At 30.4% G+C, this 22,930-nt stretch overlaps 1 protein-coding gene across 1 annotated transcript; it reads right to left on the bottom strand.

The window, feature by feature from the left end:
* Nucleotides 1–305: 305 nt before the first annotated feature.
* LOC128667422 (uncharacterized) lies at nucleotides 306–1,088 on the bottom strand. The gene has a single exon (XM_053737180.1). It carries the CDS (start codon nucleotides 1,086–1,088, stop codon nucleotides 306–308), a length of 783 nt encoding a protein of 260 aa, XP_053593155.1.
* Between the last annotated feature and the right edge of the window lie 21,842 nt (nucleotides 1,089–22,930).

Genomic DNA, 22,930 nt, shown 5'->3' on the forward strand with positions numbered 1-22,930 from the left:
TCTTGGCTCTGGTGGAGGCACGGGCTGTCGTACCTTATATGTAAAAGGTATTTTATAGCCCTTGATTACATTTAAAATCACCGAGTTCGAGGTTATGTTGGTCCATTGTTTAAAAAAGGATTTTAAGCGACCTGCTAAACCACTTACCTCTACCTTCGGTGGCTGCTCCGAGATTTTCGGTTCTCCCGCTGAGGATTCACACGACTGTGTTTTTTCTTCAACGGGAACTTCGAGTTTAAAGACGTCCCAGATATTCGTGATGAATAATATGACTTTCCTGATGAATTTCCTTGAAGAGATGAACTCTAACGTGTTGTTGATCTAGAGATTACTTTTGTTGATTTCTCAATAGTTTCTACAGATTTCAAGGCTTCCGAAAAATTTGATCCGAATAACAGCGTATCAATTTTACTGTCATCTGCGATTCTTTTCGCTGTCGGATTAACATTCATTAAAATAACCTGCCGTCTGGATGTTGAAATTGAGTGAAGGAGATCCGTTAATATTTTTCCCGCATCATTGAGACCAGAAATTAATTTTGTATGGTCTATATCTGTAGGTTGTTTATTTTCTCTACATTGGAGTACTGAGGTTAACAAAGCTCCAATTGCTGATAATGATGCACTAATTTTTAACTGAGCTAGCACTTGAAAAGTATCTTTTTTGATTGCTGTTGAGTTTAAGGCTAACTTGACTTCCGGATTTAAGACTGGTGCTTTCATGGTCTCACAATTTTTAACGTGTGGATATTTTTTCAATAATTCGAGTCTAGCCTCCTTTGTGAGTCCGTCTTTTAATATACTCAGCCAACGTTCAGCTACAGCGCCGTGAATGTCTGGACCCAAAGGCCCATCTGGTGACGGAATCTCATCTAACAAATTTAATAATTCGGTATCTGGACATAACGGGATCTGTTTATTATTGTTATCGATGGCTGGTTGAAGATCCCTGACGGCAACCACGGCCACGCCACCTTGAGGATGATTCGAAAGAGATGGCGTATCTTTGTCACCACTTTTTCCATCCTGGTTGGCTGTCGACAGGTTGTGTGTCTTTGTCACTAACCTTCTCTGGATTTCCTTTCCCATTGTCCATAGCCAGTGCATCTTTGTCACTGATTTCCGTGGCCTTATCGAAATTTTTCGTAACGGTATAAAGAGCATCTTTGTCTCTTCTATCATCATGGTGTGATGGCGTGATGGGTGGAAGGGACCGAGCGGACCAGTTTTTTTTTATTACGATTGTGATTTATCATTATTATTACTACTACTACTACTATTATTATACTATGGACTATATTCAACTATTACTATTATTTATGATTTCTTATTACTATTGAGTAATTATTTGTGATTTTCTTATTACTATCATTATTACTATTATGATTTATTACTATTCTATTGACTACTACTACGAGTATTATTTACTATTTTATATTAATATTTCTATGACTTATAACGAGTATTATTATTTATTACTACGATTACGTTTGTTACTATGTCTATTACTTATGACTAAACCTATAACTATGGTGCTTATTCTAATTGCTATTACTATTGTACTTAAAAACTATTTCCTTATGACTAGTTTCTTATATTAACTATGACTACTTAATGTTACTTAATTACTACTGTGATTTTTTTTCTTAATACTAAAAACTATTACTACAACTATGATGATTTATTATTATTATTTACTACGGCTGTGTTTTATTACTACTAAGATTAATGTGATTGAATTATTGTGATATGAATGCGCGCCGGAGTGAAAATTAATCTAAGTCTCGAGCTAGCGAAATCAAAGGGAAAAGATAAAAACGTGAAAAAGGATTCCGAATGAATCTGTTAAAAGAATTAAAAGATTTGAAAGAATTATAAAAGATGTAAAAATGAGAAATATAATATTGAAAATTCAAAATTATTTTAAGTCCCGAGGTACAAAATCAAAGGGAATTGAGAAAAATAATTTTTTTTTTTTTTTAAATGAAATCGTGAAACGAAAAAAAAGGAATGCATTTAAGAAGTTACGTAAATATCAAACTACTGAGAATTTGGCCGGCCGAGCAAAGTACTCGCGACGGCCAACGAACAAATGAAAAAATAATGAAAGAATGAATGATCGGGACTTAGTGAGATTTTGATTCTTTCGATATTATATTTCTTTTCAATTTATCTTTACTTTTATTTTTTGTAAAAAAGTTGATTTTGTCACTTTGGACTTAAAATAAGTTCTCTTTAACTGAACTTGCGTGGTTGACGCTAGAGGGCGACGGGAATGATTCTTTTCACTGGTACGAAGGACAGGTCAGGTAATAAAACCGCTCATAAAAACCCATATAGGCAACTTAGTCTCCTTGAGAGGTTGCAGTGGAAGACCATTCCCGGCTAAAGTTCAGGAAGCTCATTTACCAGGAGTCCGACCGGACCAAGTAAGTGAATTTTTTCTCTCTTGGAGGGTTGAGGGTCCCCACTCTGAGGCTTTCTGCGAAGGGGTGGTAGGTGAACATATCCGAGTAGGTGGGAGTTTGACGGAGACCATCCGCTTACCCTCTGGGAGGCGAGTCCGTGCAGGCCGACGGAGAAGTCGACCAGACACCCCTGAAGCACCCGGGAGAGGGTAGAACCGCGTTATTAGTCCGCATAACTTTTTGTGTGTGTGTATGTGTAAAATTTACCGCATAACCGTGATGATTATTTAAATAATAAACCGTGATTATTATAAACCGTGATTGAACCGAGATTAATTATTGAAGAGGTAGTAGAACAGGGCTTGAAGCCCATGTAAAGAAGATTTTGTTTAAATAAAGTTTCTTTATTGTTGTTCTATTTAAAACTGTCTGTCTTTCGAAGACTCCTTTTTTTTTTTCACCCTGGACTCCGGCGAGCTCTACCCGAGCAAAAAGGGGTAGCTGTGTCAAAATACAATTTAACATTTACTTAGTAATTTACTGGAATATTTAATAAAACCAAATTTATTCTCATTGTTTAAATTAATACTTGACTAATAATATTGGATAATAACTAGTTACAATTACTAACTAATTACTGGTTCGTATAAACTCCGTTTTTCTGTTTATTTTCAAAATCAATTAATTAAAAACTTCTCTTGTAATTTAAATTAACCCAATTTTACCCGTTACAATGGCGACGACGCTTATCTTTCGTGTAATATGACGGTTCACTTTGATCCGATGATTCGTATGACCTTTCACTAGACCAATCACTGTACGATGAACTTCTAGAGTATCTAGAGCGTCTCGCAATTCTGTCAGATGAATAACTTTTAGCTGATCATCTGTCTCTTTTCCGATAACGCCGTCTTGTCTGTTCTCTAACCTCTCTTGTAAGATTATCAAGTTGATTTAAGGCCATGCTTAGAAAGTGCCCCCCCCCCCCACTTCTTAAACAATTTCGATGGCTTTCAACTGTCTTAACCGTATTAAAATTATATTAATTAACTAAAAAAAAATGAAAACCTTAGTTGAAAAAGGGAGAACGTAGTCGTAATTTCGTTAAGATATAGATAAAAAAAAAATTACTTGCAGTTGAGATCAATTGGAAGCTGAACGAAATTTGTAAAATAAATTTCAGTAAAATCTTCATGTCAATTTTATAATACGAATTTTCAGATTTTATAGGCTAATATTTATTCAACAAATTTTGTTTAACTCCTGATTGATATCAATTGCAAGTAATTTTTAAAAAATTCTATACCTCTGTGAAATTACGACTACGTTCTTCTTTTTTCAATTAAGGTTGTAATTTTTTTTAAATCTATATAAATAAAAATCAATTGCTGTTCGTTAGTCTCGCTTAAAATCGAGAACGGCTGAACCGATTTGGCTAATTTTGGTCTTGAATTATTTGTGGGAGTCCAAAAAAGGTTTGAAAGGTGAATAAATATGAGTTTAGTATAGTGCCGGATAGCTCAACTAGTACAGCACTCGGCGCGATATCGACATGATCTGGGCTCGATTCACAGTTCGGGCTATCTACATTTTCCTCAATTTATCCATAAATTGTCTTATTAAGAAAGTTTGCATGTTTAGGTTTCCACTATATTAAATTGGTTCTTTACATAGTGGAAACCAATTTAATATAGTGGAAATCTAAGCATGCAAATCTTCTCAATACAACAATTTATAGATAAATTGAGAAAAATTTAAGGGGCGTTCCACGCCAAATCGGACACCATTTAACCTTTGCACCTCGGATTTTTTTTGTAACTTCTTTAACTTTTAGTATAGGTTGAAAGAGGCCTTTATGATTTTTTTCAAATTTTTTCCTCCAACCGTTTTCGAAATATTGAATTTTGAAAAATAAAGAGATTTTTCGTTCAAATGCCTGTAACGTCGCGAAAAGTGATTTAAATAAAATTTTCAAAGAGACGAAAAATGTTCATTTTCAGACATCTTTTCAGTAAATAATATCAAAAAATTCATTTAAACCACGCTTCTATTGAAATTTAAACTTTTTCGTATAAATTGTCGATTTACAAAAAACACGTACTGATCGAATTTCCTCATAATTTTTCACAGCAAACTTTCACCTATTCTACAACTTTTCCAGCTATACTCCTAATGGGACAACGATGGGATCTATTTTTTTTTAATTTCTTAAACTTTATATTCCAGTTTTTTTTTCAAGAAAAACGTCTCAAAATAATATCATGCTCAAGATTTACTGTTAATAATTATCTAACACACAAATATCATCAAAATTTTATAATTTTATTTCCTCAGAAATATTATTAATAATTATCTAATTATAATTATTATTAATTAAAATTATTATTTATTATTTAATAAGTGATAATTTTTCTGTGGAAGAAAATTTTGATATAGTTGTGTGTCATCTAATTATTAACGGTAGATTCTGAGCATGCTATTATTTTAAGACATTTTTCTTAAAGAAAAACTGGAATATGAAATTTAAAAAATCTAAAAAAAAATAGATCCCCTCGTTTTTCCATTATGAGCATAACTGGAAAAGTTGTAGAATAGGCGACAGTTTGCTGTAAAAAAATTATGAGGAAAATCGATCAGTACGTGTATTTTGTAAATCGAAAATTTATAGAAAAAAGTTTAAATTTCAATAGAAGCGTGGTTTAAATAAATTTTTTGATATTATTTACTGATAAGATGTCTGAAAATGTACATTTTTCGTCTCTTTGAAAATTTTATTTAAATCACTTTTCGCGATGTTGCAGGCATTTGAAAGAAAAATCTCTTCATTTTTCAAAATTCGATATTTCGAAAACGGTTGGAGGAAAAAATTTGAAAAAAATCATGAAGGCCTCTTTCAACCTATACTAAAAGTTAAAGAAGTTACAAAAAAAATCCAAGGTTCCATAGTTCAATGGTGTCTGATTTGGCGTGGAACGCCTTATAGATAGCCCGAATTGGGAATCAAACCCAGACCATGTCGGTATCGCGCCGAGTAATCTACCAGTTGAGCTATCCGGCACTATACTATATTCCGTTCAATTTGATCTACAACTTATTGAGCCACATCGTCCATCGTACGGTAATACACCAATTTTATATAGTGGAAACCTAAACAGAGTTGATTTTTTTATTTTGTTCTACAGTCGATTGAGGCAGTACGGAGTCTGCCGAGTCAGCTAGTTAATTAATAAAATTTTCATACGATGATGACAGTTGAAAGCCAGTGAAATTTTTTAAAAAGTTGGGGGTACTGTGTAAGAATGCCCTTAACAATCTATCATATTTTGACCGACTTCTTGACCGCTTTCTTGTTCTTGAACGTTCCCTTCGTCTTTTACGAGTACCTACGGGGTACATTTTTAATTTTTTAAACGTTTTGCTTAATTTTAGCGTAAGAAAAAAATTTTGCCGTTGTACTCAAACCGCACAGAAAAAACGTAATGAAGTCCGGAGATACACAAGGTCCAAAGGCATCCAGAGAGGGCACCACAATAAAAATTCTTAATACTTAGGAATAAAATCTGTGAAAAATTGTACTCAGACCTATCGATAAAGCGTGACTACATCTTGATCTAGAGGACGAGACGGTGAAATATAATTAAATAATTAAACTTTGTTAAACAATTATTAAAATTAAATGAAGTTTAACAATCGTATAGTAAATTATAAAGTTGTTAAACATAATTACACTATTATTTATTCTAGATTTTATATTTAATCAACGACAAACATATAAAATAAAAAAAAAAAAAAACAAAAAAATATTTTTCTTTATTATTTATCCGCAGATATTCAGATATTAAAGCTAGAGCGCGAGCTCAAGGATCCCCTTGAGACTTTGGTCTTCTTGAAAACGTCAAGCCAAGATATTGGACTTTCAAAATAGGGTTACGAGTGCAGATGGTTCTGAAACTAGTGATGAAAGTAAAGAGAAGATATTCATTTAGAATTTTTTATCGTTTTTATATAACTTGTGTACTTGTAGAGTAAAACAGTAATAAATTTAAAGTAAACTTTCAATAAATAATAAAAACGAGCAACCTGCAGTCACTACGTGACTGTCCAAATATACACCGAAAGAAAAAATATTGTTCCTCGAACGATCTAAAGTTCAAATATAACAATTCGAGTTTATTTTTTTTTAAATTTGTTAACTATCTATATCCTTACTGATTATTTACCTAATGATCAATATAATAAAACTGCTATATATTTCAATTGTGATAATTTTGTAAAAATCAATTTATATTAATTTAATTAATTAAATTGATATAATATATATATATATATATATATATATATATATATATATATATATATATATATTAGGGTGCTTCGTTTCCGGCAAAAGTATTTTTTTGTTGCTCATAAGCAAAATATTGTTTTTTATGCTAAAACAAAAATTCCTGCCAAGTTTGAGCTCTTAATTCCAATCCTAAGTACTTTCCATTCGATTTCCAAGATTTCCCATTTAAAATACACGTAAATTGAATTACTTTATTTTTTAACTTTCTAATACTCAGCTGCGTTTTATGATATCGACGCGTTGTTGATCGCAAATTGTAAGGCATTTGGTGTTCTTCAAAAGTGCCCATAGTAACTTAGCTGTAATTCCAGCTGTGTCACTTATATCCGCTGCGGAAGTCATTTTTCCTATGAAATTGACCTTTATTGGCTTGCAGAACGTAAACCAATGAATGCACACCAAAAATTTTGATAAAAATTTTATAGGAAATTTCATTCCCTTCAAAAGAAGTCCTATGAGTCAAGTCGCTAAAGTCTATAGTTTCCGAGTTACAGAAATTTTTATAATTTAAAAAATAAAATATCAATTGTAATTTTTTTTTTTTTAATATTGTATTTTTCAAATTATTAAAGTTACTATAACTCGGAAACTATAGACTTTAGCGACTTGACTCATAGGACTTCTTTTGTAGGGAATAAAATTTCCTATAAAATTTCCATTAACGTTTTTGGTGTGCATTCATTGGTTTACGTTTTGAAAGCCAATAAAGGTCAATTTCATAGGAAAAATGACTTCCGCAGCGGACATCAGTGAAACAGCTGGAATTACAGCTAAGTTACTATGGGCATTTTTGAAGAACACCAAATGCCCTACAGTTGGCGACCAAAACCGCGTCGATATCATAAAACGCAGCTGACTACTAGAAAGTTAAAAAAAAAGTAATTTAATTTACGTGTATTTTAAATGGGAAATCTTGGAAATCAAATGGAAAGTACTTAGGATTGGAATTAAGAGCTCAAACTTGGCAGGAATTTTTGTTTTAGCATAAAAAACAATATTTTGCTTGATGAGAAACAAAAAAAATACTTTCGCAGGAAACGAAGCACCCTAATATATATATATATATATATATATATATATATATATATATATATAACCTCAAAAATTAAAAGATATATTTATATTTATATTTTAAATTTATTTAGACTGCAAGTGATAAATCAGTTTAATAAATTATTTTATTTAATCAAAATTATTTATTAACCATTTATTTATTAATGATAAAGATTTCCTAACGTATGTCAGATAGAGCTCAGAACGATACGGTATAGGTCTCAGCGCTATCTACCGTATTGTTGTCAGAACGATACAGTAGATCGTTGCAGTAACAATCTAATAGATAACTATTGCGTATTGTTACTGTAACTATACAGTATACTTTTCAGAACAATATTTCTTTCTCCGTGTAACTACTAAATTTATAAAATGCACAGAAAAAAAGGATTTCTTGCCGCCAAAAATTTTTACTTGCATCAAGAAATTTTACGCATTATGGATTGAATTCGAAAATTCTCTTGGGGCGGAAAAAGATTTTTTTGGGCAAAAAATCATTTTTTGTGCCAAGTAATTTTTTCTAGTTTTAAATAAATTTTTTTTATTAATTCACAATGCTAACAATTTCTTTGGGATAAGTAGAAATTTTCTTTAGGCAAGTCAAGATTTTTTGCGTCAATGAATCCTTTTCTTTCTGGATACGCTCTTTTGGCTTTGAGAAGCTCCCTAAAACCAAAAGAGTGTACAAAAATATGCCATTTTGGAATTAGTAACGCGATATAAATAATGTAGCTACATTCCGTGACATTCAGTCATATTTTGTGATAGAATAATCAAATCGATTAATTGAGAAACCCCATAAGTCATGTTTTTTCGAAATTGGGTTTTTTGCATTTTTGCGGGTTCTTTGGAAGTCCCACCATAGAAGTTAATAAAAATATCCATCAAATAATTGTTTAAAAAACAATTAACGGGGTGACAGGAGTTTCATTTTATTGAGAAACCCCATAAGTCAATGACTTATGGGGTTTTTCAAATAAATATATGCAGCTTTAGTTTCATAGAAATAATTTTTTCTTTTTTATTTAAAATTCGCGCTTTTTTGAAAAAAAAAAATAAAATAATATGACTAATTAAAATACTTAAATTAATTATTATTTTTTGTAATTTTTGAGTTTCAGAGTTTAAATACATATTATATACTTCATTTTATCAGTCTAATAAATTATTTGAGTGGAAAAAAGTAAAAAAACAATGATTTTATAACTTTTTCTTCCGTTTGGTTGAGAAAACCCATAAGTCAATCAACATTAAATATGTATTTAAGTATACTTTCATTTCTTCAATCAAAAAATTGAATTTTTCATGTTTGAAAATTTTTCAGAGACGCTAACATTATTCTCTTCAATTATTTATTTATTATTTCATGGCAAGATTTTTCAGAAAAATGTTTTTTGTGTTTCCTGAAAAATTTTGTTTTCTTGACTTATGGGGTTTCTCAAATAACCGATTCAATTAAAATATTAATTTATTTAAAGAAAGTAAGTACGATCATCTTTTTTCTCGCGTAATTTGAATGTAATTCGAATGATACAGATAAATCTATTTATCTCGATACTTGGCAATAAAAAAGAGATTAAACTATGAAATGGCACAAATTCAAGTCAAGACCTTTCCATCGATACCCAATTTAAGAACATTAACAAATTCTATCCTATAGATATGGAGGGAACAAAATTTTCCTTATTCTCTTAGTAATATAGATGATAAATCAAAACTAAAGTATCGAAGTAATAAAAAAAAAAAAACAAAAAAAGTTTGTTTAACAGTTATTTCAGAAAAAAAAAAAAGTAAAACTAACAAGGCCTAACAATTCTTATTGCTAACAGATAATTATTTCTTCGAGTACGCTTTGAATTCAAAGTCTCAAGAGCATTAAATTCTGATTTAAGAAGAGAATGAGGAACAAAGTAATATCGTAGTGGAGGAAAAGGTCGTTATTGAAAGATTGCCATAGAATGAGGCTCTTCAATAATAAGCGCTAAAACTACGATAATGATTGTAAATACTAAGTTCAAAATATCATCGATACTACCATGTACAATTGACTGATTTTTAAGCTGCCTCAACAAAATTTAATTTTTATATTTCTGCTTATTTCTTTGTATTTACGTATATATAGAGAGACTCGGGGTAAAATGAAGCAAGTTGTGAACGAAGACAGTGTGCCCAATTCAAAATTTTCCGTATATTTATATTTCAGATTATTCTGAGTGTTCGTGATATGGATTAATTTACTGAGAACACGAAAAAGTCGACTAAGATAAAATGAGCTATGGTTGTAAGAAAATATTTTGTGCTAAAAATGTAAAAGTGACCGCATTGATTAATAATGTTTTTTTACAAGCGGCGACTTAGTGATTTTGAAAAAAAAAAAAAAAAACAATTTTTTTTGCTGAAGAGTGCCCGGGTGAAAATATTTCAAACTGAAAAAAAAAAAAAAAATTCTTTCTCTCGGCCGAAATTTGGCCGAAAAAGGCCTAGGTAGTGAACACGATGCCAAAACTCACTAGGTCAAAAAAAGGCCGACAATGAAGCTTAAAAGTGGCTGATGTCAAAGACGAGGATTTAAACTATTTTATCATTATTATTATTATTATTCTATTTGATTGCATAGAATAGAAATAATTGTATTCATCAAATAGTTATTTAATTGTTCGGGAAAATGCATTACATACGGTCATATATTAAAATTTCCAATGTATACATAGCTATGTATAGAAATTTCACTTAAAAAAAAAATCACTTGATTTTGTATTTTTTTTTTTTTTGTTAATTCAATTGATTAATTCAATCTCTAATCTAGTAGAAATTTTTTTTTCGAGAAAAAACGCTATAATTATTAACTAACCGCGCACGCTTTAGTGGGATTCAAACCCGGGACCTAACAAACGAAAGACCGACGCATTAACGACGAGGGTATGCTACCGACAGTGACTACTAAGTTTACTTGTGCTATATGAGATTGAAAGAATACATCGCTTTTAAAACAGCATAATATACTTGAAAATCTATTATTAGTAATAAAAAAAAAATTTCTTATTTTTGATCGTGTGCTATAAAATCCGGAATGTCAGTAATTGTGATATCCCTAGCGAATTCGGTCATACTTGAAAAATACTGAAAATATCCACTGAATTTTAGCCCAGTTTCGGTCATTTTTCGGTAATATACCAAAAAACAACCCAAATTATACTTAAATAATGCCTCTATTTTGGGTATGTTTGTGAACTTTATATACCTAAAAAATACTATAATTTTTTTTCTTAAATGTAAAATTTAGCAGATTCAAATTTTAATATATTAACTAATAAATCAATTTAATAATAAAAGTAAGAAATTAATAGGAGAGAAATAAAATACATGTTTATTCAAATTTTGAAATTTTCAATAAATTATAAATTCGTTATTTTATTAAATTTTTTTTAGAACAATGAAAATGAAAAGGTTTTTGATTTTATTAATAAAAAACATAAAAATAATTTCCAATTATTTTTGAATAAATTTCGCTCTTCGCTGCCTGTTAGGAAATATTACAGACCTCTCGTTTAGTTTTTTTCGTGCAAATCGATCGTTTTTAATAAAATCTGTGACCCATTGATAGATATTATGTTTAGAGTTATGTTTCTTAGTATGCTTCAAAAATCTTGTTCTTTGTAGAGCCTGTTCACTTCCATTATTTTTTATTAGTTGACACAATTATTTATGACTTACACTAACAGCGCCAGTAAAACAAATCAGAATATAAAGTTTTTATTAAATGAAATTAAATCTTTCCATTCTAAAAAATGTGAGTGTATAAGCTGTCTTTAGAGAAATACATAATATTGTATATGTATAGTTGGTACAACAGGATTCAAGCTGAATAGTAAAATGACATTTCATTTATAAACGCCATCTATACGATATTTCACAAATAATGATTTTTTTCAGTATAGTTTGGGTATGAAAAGTTCACAAACATACCCAATATTTACGTTAATTTCAGTATTATTTCGGTATGGTTAAGGCATTATTCGTAAAACGTACTCAAATGTTATTAAATGTATACTATGTCTAAAACACACTCAAAATATACCCAAACTTTCGGTATGATCGAATTCGCTAGGGATGTGTAATTTTGGTTATATAGTTATGTATAAAATTGTTTAAAAAGTATATAGGCTCTGCCCCCATGAAAAAAGTTTACAAAAAAATTATATGTTAAAATATAAAAAAAATTATATTTTTCATATAAAAATAATAAATTCATTTATATATATATAAAAATATAAAAGATATAGGTATGTTAATATAAAAAAAATATATTAGGGATATATTTTAAATCTATAAAAAATGTAATTGCAAAAATATAAAAAAAATATAAAAAATTAATTTTAAGTTAATCAACAAGATAAAAGAAAAAATATAAAAAAAAATAAAAATGTTTATATAAAAAATATATTTTTTATATAATTTCAAACTTCCCGTTGAGGAAATTGTAAATTTTCAAAAGCCGGGAAAGTATTGTTTTCACCCCGATTTCCAAAAATCAAGTTCTCATTAGATGTCGACGTTTTGAGGTCCTAGGAAGATATTTCGACTATTTTCAGAATGATGTCCGAGTGTGTGTGTATGTGTGTGTGGGGGGGGGGGCGTGTGTGTGTGTGCAAACTCTTCGTAACTTTTTAACTAATGAATCTATTTGGATGGTTGAGGTGACAATCGAAAGAGCTTGTTGTCCATCAACTTTTTTGAAAATTTCGAATCATTTGATCAAGTACACTCGAAAATATTGGCGAATTACGAAAAAAATATAATTTTTTTTTTAATTTTTAAGTGATTTCTGAAAAACGACTTGGACGATAAACTCCAAAATTTAATCAGCTCTAGAATTTGATAAAACGCGTCGATTGCCGCCTTAGCCATCTCAATCGGTTAATTTGTTCAAGAGATATCGCGGGAGAAAGAAATGGTAAAAACAGTTATTTGCGAGTATCTTTGAAATAATTTAACTAAACAATTCTAAAATCTGATCAGTTCCAGAGCTCGATAAAATACGTCAATTGCCCCTTCAACCTTTAAAATCGGTTCATTTGTTTGCGAGATATCGTTGGAGAAAGAAATGGTGAAAAACGTTTCTTTCCAAATATTTTCGAAACGACTGACCCGATCGATTTCAAATTTAGATCGGCTCTAGAATTCAATGAAACGCGCCGATTGCCACCTTAAACGTCAAAATCGTATAATTAGTTTAAAAGATATTGGCGTTGAAAAGTTAAAAAAATAACATTTTATGTTATTTTTTCCGGATAAATCATAATATAATGTACTAAAATGTGTCTGAAATCTTTCCAACTCTTCCTCTTTGTGGTTTCTTTTGATCATTATATAATGTAATCTAACGTATTTTTTAGTTTAAATCATATTATTAACAAAAAAATTGAATGACGCAGATTTTAATGACGGAAAGTTATACTTGAAAATCAACACAATTGAGGATTGCAAATACTTACAAAGAAATCTGGACGCATTAGCTCTCTGGTGCAGAGATAATAAGCTCTGTATAAATGAGTCCAAATGTCAAGTTATGACAATCTCCAGATCTCGCTCACTGGTTTTATTTGACTACCATTTAAATGGAGTAAAACTTAATAGTGTATCAGTATGCAAAGACCTGGGAATACTATTTAACTCTCGATTTACGTTCAAAGAGCACTAAAATAGCATAGCTAGCTCTGTTTTAAACACTTGGCTTTGTCATTAGAACCACGAAGAACTTTAAGAATATTAAAACTATTAAGACCTTGTATGCATCACTTGTACGCCCAAAGTTAGAATATGCATCTATTGTATGGTCCCCAATATATAAAAAACATATAATTGAAATTGATAAAATACAGAGGGAATTCCTTTAATGTCTATCTTATAAAAAAAATGGCGTATACCCTGAAAGGGGTACTGATTATTTACAATTATGTAACGATGCCGGTGCGCTGACTTTGGAGGAGAGGAGAAGTTGTGCTACTATTTTGTTTGCAAAAAATTTAGTTAGAGGACTTGTTAACTATCCAAGGCTTCTTCAACAGATGCCTATACTGGTTTCATCATGTAATGTAAGAGTTACTGACCTATTATATACACCAGTAGCTCAATCAGTACTGGCTCAAGCTGCTCCTCTATACAGAGTAGCATATCTATATAACCTGATTATAAAGAATAGTAATCTAGCTTGTGATATATTAGGGCTCAATTAACCGCTATCTATTAATGATTTAGCATCTGTTTAACCTCACTATGAAGATAAAAATACCCTTAAAACCTCTGACATTATGTCATTATGTAATTATGTAATTCATAATTATTAGTTATATTGTAATATTACTGTATGACTGTTCTTCTAGCTATATGGCCTTGAGCAATTACATCATTCTAAGTAAGCGTTTTATTGATTATGTATATTATATTTCATCTGTTGCCAATAAGAATGTATTCACTGGTCCTGTCAATGGCATTTGCTGTTGGGCCTTTGTTTAAATAAATAAATAAATATTTTTCTCGGATATTTCATATTTTATTGTTTCTTACAAGAATCAAAACTTATATAAATCGTGATTTTGATCCTTGACATTAATTTTTGCCTCAATACACTTATTTTATTGAACATAATCAGGAATTAAATTTTAAAAACCGCTTCTTCATTAATGATTTTCGATTCTTAAATTTTCAAACTTCAGCATAAAACGTAACTTCCCGCATGGAAAAGCTATATATTGTTAAAAGTATATAAAAAAATATATGGTGAATATGTGATAAATATATAGCGTCAAAAATATCTATATTGGAAAATATATGTTTTTTTACATATATTGGATTATATATTTATAATAATATATATTTACCCATATAAAATGTTGTGTATTTTTCTATATATATTATCTCATATAATGCTCAATATATTCTTGCCATATATGGATAGTATATGGGGCATTCCGGGCCTAATAAGACGGTTTTAAGAATTTCAATTGTTAATTTCCGTTATTTTGTTATATTTTTTAGTGCTCATAAAAAAAATCTTCCTTCTAAATTTTCAGATTTTATTGATCATTGGTTCAAAAGATATTAAATTTTTAATAAAACCGCTCTTTTTATGGTTTTTTGCTCATAACTTTTTGAAAAATATTTTAAATGAAAAAACTCAAAGACTAAAAAAGTTTCGTTATTCCTTGTACTTAGAAAAAAAATATAAATGAGTTTTTAGAAAAATTTTTCCGGGTTATTTTTGAGTTTTAAAACTTTCAAGTCGTTTTTCGAAAACCATGCATATTTTGATTTTCCTAAAAATTTGTGTCAACAAACTACTATCTATTTCACAACTTTCCAGGTGGTTCCGGTCGTGGGACCTCCGTGGCTACTATTTTTTTTCGATTATTGAAAATTGAAAAAATTTTTTTTTCACCATAAATTATTGTCCGTACCGATTTTTGACACTGTACACTTGTTTTCCTTACATGTTAAACATTAATTTCGATATTTTTTGTTTTGAGTAGTGATTTGAAGACAGTAATTAAAAGTTAATGCTACTTATGATTAGTTATAATAAATGTTTTTATTTATTGAGAAACAACTATTTTGAAGCAATGAAACATTAGATTTGCTATATAAAATTCAGCTAAGACTATTACAGGAGCTCAAAAATATCAAATGATTATTTGATAAAGTGACGGAGCTATATTAACTAAGGAGTACTCTAGTTCATAAAACAATTGTTAATGTGAAATTTTTTAAAGAACACGGAAATAATTAAAAACATTTGTAATACAGTGTCGTTGCTTTTTCGAATAATTGTATGATATTTTTGATCTCCTTTAATGGCCTTAGCTAAATTATATAGCAAATCTAATGTTTCTTTTGCTTCGAAATAGTTGCTTTTCAATAAATAAAGACATTTATTATAACTGCTCATAAATAGCATTAACTTTTGCTTATTGGTTTTAAATCCCTACTAAGAACAAAAAATATCGAAATCAACTTTTAATATGTAAGAAAAACAAGTGTACAGTGTCAAAAATCGGTACAGACAATAATTTATGGTAAAAAAAAATTTTTTTCAATTTTCGATAATTGAAAAAAATTAGTAGCCACGAGATCCCACGACCGGAACCACCTGAAAAGTTGTGGAATAGATAGTAGTCTGTTGACAGAAATTTTCAGGAAAATCAAAATATGCATGATTTTCAGAAAATGACTTTAAAGTTTTTAAACTCAAAAATAACGCGGAAAAATTTTTCTAAAAAATCATTGGTATTTTTTTTTTAAAAGTGCATGGAATAACGAAACTTTTTTATTCTTTGAGTTTTTTTAATTAAAATATTTTTCAAAAAGTTATGAGCAAAAAATCATGAAAAGATCGGTTTTTTTGAAAATATCATATGTTTTGAACCAATGATCAAAAAAGTCTCAAAATTTAGGAGGATGAGTTTTTTGATGAGTACTACAAAATATCAAAAAATAACGGAAATTTAAAATTTAAATTCTTTAAACCGTCCGATTTGGCGTGGAATGCCCCATATATATAATTTATAAGTATAATATAATAAACTTGATATATACTATCATATATTATGACCCATATAATTAGTGATATATGGTCTCTATATAATTGATTATATATGTGTTCAGTCACGAGCTTGATCATTTTTGAAAAGCTTTGTGTACTTTCGCTACGCCCGGGAATTGCCGAACTCGCTACTGACTGCAAATCAGAATAGTGTCGGGTCGCTATCTGGGCCCAGTACATACAATTTCTAACTCATGACCGTATCAAGACGTCATGAGAACCTGCTACAAGCCGGCCAATCATATAATTCGTTTTGTATTGGCCAGCCGATGAGAAACTTCGCTATCAACTACTTCCTGTTGGTGCGCTTTTAAACCAATGGGAAAATTCGTCTCATACAGCAAGACTGCCACGTCACCATCGAGCTGCAACGAATAAGAAGACGCCTGCTCAAGCCATTAACTTCATCGTGGATTGATCAGTACAAATACAGCTATCTGTCTAACCGCTTCGCCTTGCTAATTTAATTCTTGTGTGATATAAGTCTAAACCGCTCTGCTAATTATCCTCAATATTTGGTCAGTTAATTAAGGCTGCTATTTATTGAGAATAAATAAATTGTTATTCGCGTGTAATTATCATCTAAATTAATTTCCGTGAATCTAACCGCTCGCACCCACGTGTTAATTTTTATACGTGAGTTTTACGTTGCATTCGCTTTCGTGTAATATTTGTCGCATTCGCTCAGTAATATTAATTCTCACAGGTTTTCAGTGCATATATTGTTAATGAGACATCGAATTAATAATCTGTAATTTTTGTGTTAATCTTTAGTTATTGAATCAACCTCACCTACACCAGAATCCTTTTGTGCATTCTCTCAATTTAACAATATGAAAGCATTTATATGTTTAAATATATGGTTCGCAGTATATTGGAATTATATTTTTCCAATATATTAAAACTTACATTTTTCGCATTATATTGAAAATTTTATTTTTTCAATATACTTTTTAAATTTCTACACAATTCCACAAAAAAGTCAAGTTTATTATTATTTTTTCTTTTCATTGATCTTGCATTTACTGAATAACTAACGCAATAACTTAAGAAAAGTAAAAAAAGTGCCATATTGTTTTGTCGCACGACTGTTTTGCCATGAGAATATCGTCAAAAATTACAATATTATAATGACAAGAAAAGTACAAAGTTTTGCAGTAAAACTTGATTTGAATTTTATTTAATGCATGGAGACCGAGCCGTCTCGTACAGAAATCGATGTATATCTGGTTTAAAATTACTAACTTAAAAATCTAGGTACAAATGTCATAAAAGCAAAGAGTGGGAAAAAGGGTGTACATTTTAGCGGTAGTAACGAAAAGTTCGGAAGTGATTGGTAATGCGGAAGGAAGAGAAGGGATAAGGGGCATTACAGAAAATGGACATGAGCGGGGGTGTAGCGTAAGTAGGACGAAAGAGAAAGGGAATGACGTCACTAGACGTAGGAAATTGGGGAATGGAGAATGCCGGACTCAAAGGTCGCCAAGTATGGTAGGTTGTTAGAGAACAATAGGCAATAAAATTAAGAGGATGAGCTTAAAAATACGAGCACAATATTTCCAAATAACTAAAATACTATTTATAAAAAAAAGAGTCGACGAGAGGCTTTGAATAAAATACTTTGTAACTCACAAACAAATATGTAAAAAAAATTAGTATATAAAATAAACCTAAGGCTTGTGGAAGATTTTACTGCCTTGAACATCTGCTAGCAACGTGTTAGAAAACGAAAAATTCTTAAAAATAAAATTAAACATTTAGAAATGTAACTAAAATATTTAAGAGCAAAATTCCCAAGGGATTATTTAACGATGGGCAATAAATTTAAGAATTTAAATCTAGCACTAAAAATCGTATCTTTAAATTAATATAAATTTAAAAATAAAAGTTTATTAATTAGCGCTTGAACATGCCGCCCCCCTTGAACTATCAAAGTTCAAAAGAGGAAAGAAGCTGCACGACCGCTTACTCCAAAGGTAGTGGACACAACTTCTTGGTGCGCCGCTTATACTCGCCGCTGCTGGCCTTCACAGTAGGCACCCGCATGATGCCATCTGGTCCAGGGTGAGCAGAATAAGATTACCTACTTGTAGATTGGGATCCGGTGATCGATGATGGAGACTGATGATGTTGTTCAGGTACTCACGATGCCAGCGTTTCCAAAAATGCTGCTTCAGCTTCTAGGCATGTTGCTAAGCCGAAAGACGGTTGGCTGGAACATTTACGAAGTCTTCTTCGGGAAAGCTTGTCAGTGGACCACCAGTCAGGAAATGACCGGCGGCTAGAGGAAGCAAGTCGTTGGGGTCAGAGGACATAGGAGAAAGTGAACGGGAGTTTAATTTTGCTTCTATTTCAGTGTCATAAGTTTTCATTTGATCATATGTTAATAACGTATCCCCAACGGATCGAATCAAATGAGTTTTAAACGATTTCACGGCCGGCTCCCAAAGCCCGCCGAAATGCGGTGCCCTGGGACGTATAGTGCCAAACGATCTTGTTTTCATTAAGAAACTCTTTCATTGAGTTTTTATAGTCTGTTGAGTCAAAGAGGCTTTGAAGCTCGCGATTAGCTCCCACAAAATTGGTTGCGTTGTCTGAATATATCGTGACTAATTTTTCCCTTCTGGAAAATAGGCGACGAAGACTTGCCAAAAAAGCTTCGATAGTGAGATCCCATACAAGCTACAAATGCACGGCCTTAGTGACCATGCATACATAGATTGCTACATTAACTTTTATCTTTTTTTGATTGCGAAACCGCTTCTCTTTTATGAAGACAGGACCACAGTAGTTAACTCCAGTTTTAAGAAACGCACGAGAGGCTGTCAGGCGAGCTCCAGGTAGTAGGCTGGAGCCGTGATCGGCTAACCTGGGCTTGGCGCGAAAACACGGTAATAGCAAATTTATCGAAAACATTAAATTCAATAGTAGTTTCATTTTTATAAATTTTTACCTACGTATTTTGGAAAATATCTATAATTTCATTATTTATTAATGTAATGAATTACAATGCTGATGGCAGTACTTTTTATTTTATTTGAATAAATAAACTGCTGATATGAGATATCAGATTTATTTAAATAAACAAAGATTCGGAGAAAACTTGGATCATCGACAAAATTTTTAATGAATAAACAATAAACTCTGGGAGAGTCTTTCTGCGTCTTTTCCCATGGCCGTTACCGTCGGGTGTAATCCCATTCTCGTCGGGTGTGACCCCGTTTATTTTTTTGAAGTTTTTTTCGTAAAGAACAGTTTTGGGTGTGATTCCGCTTAATTCAAGGATTTCAATTTTCATTCACGGATTTCAATTTCAATTCAAGGATTTCAAATTTTCAAGGATTTCAATTCCAATTTTATTCAAGGATTTTCATTTTCATCCAAGGATTTCAATTTTTATTTGAAAATTTTCATTTTCATTGAAGGATTTCAATTTTTATTCAAGGAGTTTCATTTTCACTCACGGAGTTCAATTCAAGGATTTCCATTTTCATTCACGGATCTCAATCCTTACTCAAGGATTTCCATATTCATTTAACCTTCAAGGATTACAATAATTTCAGTTATCTTTAAAGTTAAAATCATTTCCTCTTCGCTAAATTGAAAAGGTGCAGTGATTTTTCTCTACTTGTGTACTGTGAATCTATGGGCAATTAAAAATAAATAAATTAAAAATTAATCGTGGAAAGCTATAAAAATTTAGTGAGTCTAAAATAAAGTTTGTGAAATTTAAATTAAGTTTTAATTTTTCAAATTACCTGCAATAAAAGGTAATGAATTGTTTATGAACGTGCGTTCTCTTTTGTTTTTTTTTTTTGTTTCCGACGAACAATTAAAATAACAATTTATTTAACTTTAAATGAGTGACGAGTGACTCAAGTGACAATATATCTGCTACAATAATTTTTTTATATTTCATATCTTTATTTACTGAAAATCATTTTTCAATTATTTTCATTTAATATTAAAATGAAATATATTTGAATAATATATTTCGTATCTTTATTTAATGAAAATAAATTCTCAATTATTTTCATTCAATGAAATATATTTAAATAGTATATTTCATATCTTTATTAGATGAAAAATATTAATTTAAAATACATTACAAAAATATTATGTTACGAATTTAAATAATTTTAATTTTGTGAATTATTTCAAATATTAATCTAAATAATTAATTTAAATTATACTACAAAATATTATAATTTTACTATTTTTCAATATTAATTTAAATATGAATCTAATTAATTAATTTAAAATATATATTACAAAATATTATATTATGAGTTTAAATAATAATTTTACTATTTTTTTAATATTAATTCAATGTGAATCTAAATAATTAATTTAAATTATACTACAAAATATTATAATTTTACTATTTTTCAATATTAATTCAAATATAAATCTAATTAATTAATTTAAAATATATATTACAAAATATTGTTTTATGAATTTAAATAATAATTTCAATTTATGAGTGATTAAACGATACTATTTTTTAATGTTAATTCTAGTATAACTTTAAACAATAAATTCAAGTTTGAGAATTAAAAATATATTTTATGAAGCTAAATAATAATTTAAATATGTTAATTCAAATATTATTCTGAATAATTAAATTTTAGTTCGATAGGTTGAAATACATTACAAAATATTACGAATCTCAATAATAATTTTTAAGTTGTAAATTATGAAATAATATTATTTTCAAGAATAATTGAAATTTGGGAAATTAAAATAATTTTATGTTATTTAGAGATTTTTAAAATGCTATACAGAATAAGAATAATCGAAATATGAATTTAAATATATTTAGTATTGTTAATTTTTATTAAATATTTAATAAATAAATATGTGTTTAAATAAAATTAAAAACCACGAAAAATTTATTATTGTAAAATTTCACATCCATGTTTCCCCGTGAATCCCTCGAAACAAGTTATTCCTTGGAATCAATAGATTTCTAAAAATCAAAATAAAATTTAATAAATTATTAAAAATTTTCACGGGGACATAACACCCTCGTCTTTAGCTAGCTGATGTAGCGATCGGATAGCCAAGAGAGGCAGAGGCCTACCATAAGTGACGGTGTCAAGAGTGTAAGTATTTATCGATGTCTGAGCGCCATTGCGATAAATAATTTTTTGATATTGAGTGTCGACCGGGTGGACACGAATTTGCCGATACATTTTTTCAATGTCTGCAGTAAGAGCATGAACATGGGACCAGAAACGAGTAAGAATGACAAACAGGTCGTCCTGTAGCTTGGGACCGACCATTAAGGTATCATTTACCGAGATCCCCGTTGGAGTTTTCGCCGAACCACCGAAAACTACTCTAATTTTTGTGGTCAGACTATTCTGCTTGATAATGGCATGATGAGGAATGTAAAAGCCAACAGAGGTATTCCCATCCTTTGGGGCTAGCGACATATGATGGAGCTCTTCGTATTCGGTAAGAAACGCCGAATAATCGCGATGAAGCTCCGGATTCTTAGATAATTTACTTTCCAAACAGTGGAAACGTCTGAGGGCAGTTGAGTAAGATGAGCCCAAATTTTTAATTTGGTCATTAAAGGGAAATCTTACTATGTACCTGCCTGAACTGTCCCGCGTGGTGTAAAGCACATAGTGTTCCTCACAAGCCCTTTCCTCGGAGGAAAGGCTTTTAGAAGATGAAACTTCTTCAATTTCCCAGAATCGGGTGAGGTCCTGCTCAGAAGCAGAGGCGCAAAGACCCAGGTTGCAGACAATGCTTTGAGATAAAGGCTGATGCCTCAGCTCACCTGCTACAATCCATCCCAACTAGGTTTTTTGAAGTACAGCATTAGGATGATTTTTTAAGACTATCTGACCCACACTCAAGAGTTTATAAAATAGCTGGACTCCAATTAGTGAATTGATTGCAGAAGGTTAGTGAAACTCTGGATCGGCTAAGTGAATATTTTTTGGAAGTTCAAGCAGTGAATGATTGATGGTAATAGAAGGAATAGATGTACTGATTTGAGGTACAACTAGAAATTCGACTGTTTTCTCAAATTTATTGTTACGAGATTTAATGGTGTCTGTAGTAGCATGCTTAATGATAGTCGATGTACTATCAAGACCAGAGACTGCAATGTTTACTGGTTTGCGCTCCAAGTTTAAGAATTTTGCAGTGCTCTCGGTGATAAAGTGAGCTTGAAAGCCTGCGTCAAGAAAGACTCTGCACGTTTTAATTTTTCCCCGATTATTCACTACGTCTATAAGAGCTGTGGCTAGTACAGCTTCAAAAGAAAAGCCTGAAAAATCCCTGAAAATTTCAAAGTGCTGTGATTTTCTTTCTTAGTGTCCCGAAGCTTTAAATTTATCGATTTTGCCAAAAATCACCGTAAATGGTAGTTTCTCGGTTTTTGATCATTTTTTCGATTTCAAAATGTTTTTTTCATCAATAATCTTGATTTCTTCGATCAAAAAGATTGATTATTGAAAAGAATCTTTTTTTTTGTATTCGCCAATATTTTCGAGTCTACTTGATCAAA

This window comes from Microplitis demolitor, chromosome 3 (assembly GCF_026212275.2).
Source record: "Microplitis demolitor isolate Queensland-Clemson2020A chromosome 3, iyMicDemo2.1a, whole genome shotgun sequence".
NCBI lineage: Eukaryota > Metazoa > Arthropoda > Insecta > Hymenoptera > Braconidae > Microplitis > Microplitis demolitor.

Coding starts and splice junctions, on each gene's coding strand:
- LOC128667422 (XM_053737180.1), bottom strand. CDS start 1,088: ATGGGAAAGGAAATCCAGAGAAGGTTAGTGACAAAGACACACAACCTG.